The sequence below is a fragment of the Salminus brasiliensis genome, chromosome 2 (genome assembly GCF_030463535.1).
Source record: "Salminus brasiliensis chromosome 2, fSalBra1.hap2, whole genome shotgun sequence".
NCBI lineage: Eukaryota > Metazoa > Chordata > Actinopteri > Characiformes > Bryconidae > Salminus > Salminus brasiliensis.
In genome coordinates, this window is record NC_132879.1 from 58,768,987 (window position 1) to 58,773,837 (window position 4,851).

Genomic DNA, 4,851 nt, shown 5'->3' on the forward strand with positions numbered 1-4,851 from the left:
TTTTCATTATAAATACTGGACTGATTGTGTTGTGAAGTTCTGCCCCTGTTTTCTCAGAGCAGACTGAGCAGCTCTTTCCTGTTTGTACTGACTGTGATTTTGACTGATCTTTTGTTCCTCCTTGTTTTTGGCTTTTCCCTTTTTTAGCTTGGGCTGTTTTGTGCTGTTCCTTGACCTGGCTTTGTTTTAGGCCTGTCTTTGGATTCTCCTGCATGTATTATTCATTCTAATTCTCACTTTTGAACATTTGCCCTATTTTCTCACTATGTAGAAGTTACACACTGTAGTAGTAGAGGAGCAGCATGGGGAGAGAACTAGTGAACAGAAGGTGATCTGGACCAGAGAAGAGAGAGAAATATCCAGCCCAGGCAGAAGAGGAAGGCAGGTCTCAGAGGGGACAGAGAGTGGAGGAACACAAACTGGTTCTGGTGATTTGTTATATAATATGTACTGAGAAGGAGTAAACCATCAGTAAACCAGTATCAACCAGAAACACTCAGGAATAAAAATACTCACTCAGCTCTTCTGGATAATCTGACCACTGGCATCAACCTCAGAAGACATTCCTCTGAACTGCCATATTTCCTCAGGTCAAACAGATCCAGCTGTTCTTCTGAATTCAGCATCACAAACGCCACAGCTGACCACTGAGCAGGAGAGAGCTCAGCTCCACTGAGGCCACTGGAACCTCCTCTGTTCAGGTATGTTTGGACTTCCTGCACTAGAGAATGATCATTCAGTTCATTCAGACAGTGGAACAGACTGATGGTTTTCTCTGGAGAGGGGTTCTCCCTGATCTTCTGCTTGATGTCCTCAACTACTTCCTCTTTGCTGTGAGAGCTGTTTCCTGTCTGTGTCAGAAGACCTCGTAAGAGAGTCTGATTGGACTCCAGTGATAGACCCAGAAGGAAGCGAAGGAGAAGGTCCAGGTGTCCGTTCTCACTCTGTAAGGCCTTGTCCACTGCTCTCTTCAGGAAGTCAGACATTGTTTCCTTTTTGGTGAAACTAATTAATCCAGAGTCTTTCTGTTGCAGCACATTAGTCTTGTTGGAGATGAAGGACAGGAATGCATATAAAGCAGCCAGAAACTCCTGAACACTCAGATGCACAAAGCTGAAAACCTTCCCCAGCTGCAGCCCAGACTCCTGTCTGAAGATCTGGGTGCACACTCCTGAGTACACTGACACTTCTCTCACATCAATGTCACACTCTCTCAGATCTTCCTCATAGAAGATCAGGTTGCCTTTTTCCAGCTGTTGGAAAGCCAGTTTTCCCAGAGCCAGAATAATCTTTCTGGTCTGGTCAAGATCAACATCACTGTTTCTTTTGTACTTCTGGCTGCTGTGTTTGATCTGAAAGATCAGGAAGTGTGTGAACATCTGAGTCAGAGTCTTGGGGATCTCTCCTCTCTCTGCTTCACCCAACATCCTCTCGAGAACAGTGGCTGCAATCCAGCAGAAGACTGGGATGTGGCACATGATGTAGAGGCTTCTTGAGGACTTCATGTGTGTAATGACTCTCTCAGCAAGGCTCTGATCACTGATCCTTCTCCTGAAGTATTCCTCTTTCTGAGGGTCACTGAACCCTCGTACCTCTGTTACCTGGTGAATACAGTCAGGAGGGATCTGATTGGCTGCTGCTGGTCGAGTAGTTATCCATAGGAGAGCAGAGGGAAGCAGGTTCCTCTTGATGAGGTTGGTCAGCAGCACATCCACTGAGGCTGACTGTCTTACATCTAATACGCTCTCATTGTTCTGGAAATCTAGAGGGAGTCGACATTCATCCAGACCATCAAAGATGAACATGACTCTGTAGTGATGATAGTCTCCTGGTTTTAAATATTTTGTGTCTTTGAAAAATTTATGAAGAAGAGCGAGAAGACTGAGTTTTTTAGTCTTCATCAAATTCAGCTCTCTGAAAGGAAGTGGGAATATGAAGAGGACATCCTGATTGGCTTTTCCTTCAGCCCAGTCCAGAATGAACTTCTGCACAGAGACTGTTTTTCCAATTCCAGCAACTCCTTTAGTCAGCACACTTCTGATGGACTGGTCTTTAAAGAGGTCATTGCATTTGATGGGTGTCTCCTGTGTTGCTGGTCTCCTGGATGCTGCTTCAATCTGTCTGACCTCATGTTCATTATTGACCTCTCCACTCCCTCCCTCTGTGATGTACAGCTCTGTGTAGATCTCATTCAGAAGGATTGAGGTTCCAGGATTTGAGATTCCTTCATTAATCTTCTGAAACTTTTCCTTCAGTCTGGATTTGAGCTTCTGGTGACAGGAAGGAGCCAATTCTAATTAAAAGACGAAGGGAAAACGTAAATATTAAAATGTAGTTTTTTCTCTGCCACATGTGTCATCACTAAAGACATTTAACTAAATTATCATAATTTAAACTTCTGAAATTAATTTACTAGAGATAATTAGTAATCACATGACCCTGATCTCATTACTTGTCTGTAATATGTTAGCGAGGTCTGTCAGGTTCATGTTCCTCAGGGCGTGTAGTGTGATCTTCAGCGCCCCCTCTCTGACACCATTCTGATCATCCTCATCCTCCAGTTCTCTCTCAGAGCATGCTGGGTAATCCAGACTCAGGAGCTTCACAAACCTCTTCAGCTGATTCTTTACCAGAGAGATGACTTTGTGCTCCAGCTCCTGATTAAATAAATGGTAACAGAAACAGGGTCCTGTTAACCAGCACTGTTGGTGGTTATAGTTGCTGGTGCTGTGTTGTTTTTACTGGACAAACTGTATAATAATAAAACATATTATATATTAATTTACACACACACCTTCAATATGGAGTCCATATTTCTTCTGGTGGTGTCTGATGTCTCCTGCTGGTCTCTGTTGGTAAATATAACACTGTGTTTATAGGTAGAATATTGAGGACAGTGACACATTAAATACACTCTCATTTTCATTCAAGCCTTCAGCTCCATCCACTGTGCAGCATATCTTACATTAGTATTCCATTAGTGTTAGATCACAGCTTACAGTCTGAATGCTGAGCATTACAGCTTTAATTATGTTCTGGTCCGACTCAAATACTGTCTTAGAACCTTCTGCCTAAACCAACCCGACCCACAGAACCCACAGAGCTTTAAACCCAGACCTGACAGTAGACGACAGGATTCAGTATGAACTCAACAGCAACCAGCTGGAGGCTGATCAGAACTCCACATTACTAATGACAGCTCCTGTTGATCTGCTGTGAACTGACAGTGACAGCTGTTTAGTGTTTCCCTGCTATAACTCTCTCCACTCACCTGCTGAGGTTCATCAGGTGGGACTGGAAGTGATGAACACTTTCCTACACCATTCTTACTTCAGCTATCTTTACCTCAGTTCAGGAGAACAGTCCTCCTCTCTGAAGGTCAGTGGAGCGTCCATTGACTTGTCACTCTTCATAGACACATAGCTGGGTTCAGGAGAGTCTGCTCTCTCTATAATGTTAAATTATGAATCACACTGAATGAAGAGCTGTATGGAATCAGTCTGTATCTTCATGCTTTATTTAGAATCTGTCAGAATCTTCAGTAACTTCAACCATTTACTAAAAAGTATCTTCTCATCTCATTCTCCAGAGTCACACCATCCTTACCTGAGCTCAGTACGACTGTTATCCTCTCTGAAGTTTATTCCTTTATCCATTGACTTGTCACTCTTCATGGACACATGGCTGGGATCAGGGGAGTCTGCTCTCTCCCTTTGAATCACACTAAACCATACAGATGATGAACAAAGTCATAAATACAGGTAATTATATTTATATTATTGAGTGTAACTGTGTAAATACAACTGTTTTCCTCTCTGAAGTTTATTTTTTGACCCATTGACTTATCACTCTTCATGGACACACAGCTGGGTTGAGGTGAGTCTGATCTCTTACCCTGAACCAGTCTAGAACACAACCAGTATCAGACATGATCTACAACCTTTCCAGCATGTTGGTGTGAGAACACACTCACTTTACACCCAATCCCCTTATTCTCTCACCTCTCAGCTTTCTGTGTGTCCTGTTTCCCAGAGACACTCATTGTGGAGGTCATCATTCTTCTTCAGATTACACCTAGTCCTGTAAACACACACACACACACACACACACACACACACACACACACACACATACATACACACAGTAGTCAAATTGTTTCCCACCCCAGCTGATTGACTACAGCCCAAAATGCCTAACCGCAAAGGTAAATAAACACAAATCTGTGCTGGATAAATATCCTGTGGTTTTATCGGGGTGAAACCAAGCAGATCAAATATTCTGAAAGGTTAAAGAGTTGCACAGCAGGTCTGACACACCAGGAGGTCCGAACAGTGTCCAGTGAGACACAGACAATTTTCCATTATTTTATATATATATATATATATAGCCTATATAGGTTTATAGTGCTGATCTCTGTGAGGCTGAAATGCTTTTAATCAGACAGTAAATTCTAGTAGTTTAAGATTCAGTATTTACCTCTCAGCCTTTTATCCAGATCTTCTTCATGATCTTCTCTCAGCTAAACACTCGCTGCTGAAGATTTCACTTTCACTTTAAACCAGTTTAGACTGGATTAGTTCCTCACCAGAGGAGGAAGTGCTGCAAGGGGTTTTACAGGTTGAAGAGAAAAGAGTGATGTGTTTCCTGACCAATCAGAATGCAGTGTTCAACTGTGGCTCAGTGGGTGGGATTACACTCCAACTAGCAAAGCCAGATAAGCAAAGCTCTGTTTCCAGTCTGCAAGGCTACTGACTTTTCAGCAGATCCTAGATTAGATCCAGAAGTGAGTCCGTTCTGTTTAATTCACAAGTTAAAACTCTTCTTTAAGCTCTTCTTTAAACTCTGTATCCT

General features: G+C 42.7%; 1 protein-coding gene across 1 annotated transcript in view; it reads right to left on the reverse strand.

Annotated features, from left to right (window-relative positions):
- LOC140549555 (NLR family CARD domain-containing protein 3-like) overlaps positions 1–4,546 on the reverse strand; it is a 262,555-nt gene extending 258,009 nt beyond the window's left edge. Inside the window, 6 exon segments of the mRNA XM_072673292.1 lie at positions 517–2,293; positions 2,453–2,657; positions 2,795–2,849; positions 3,607–3,723; positions 4,002–4,080; positions 4,477–4,546. Coding sequence (XP_072529393.1) covers positions 517–2,293; positions 2,453–2,657; positions 2,795–2,849; positions 3,607–3,723; positions 4,002–4,057 — 2,210 coding nt within the window. The 5' untranslated portion in view covers positions 4,058–4,080; positions 4,477–4,546.
- Between the last annotated feature and the right edge of the window lie 305 nt (positions 4,547–4,851).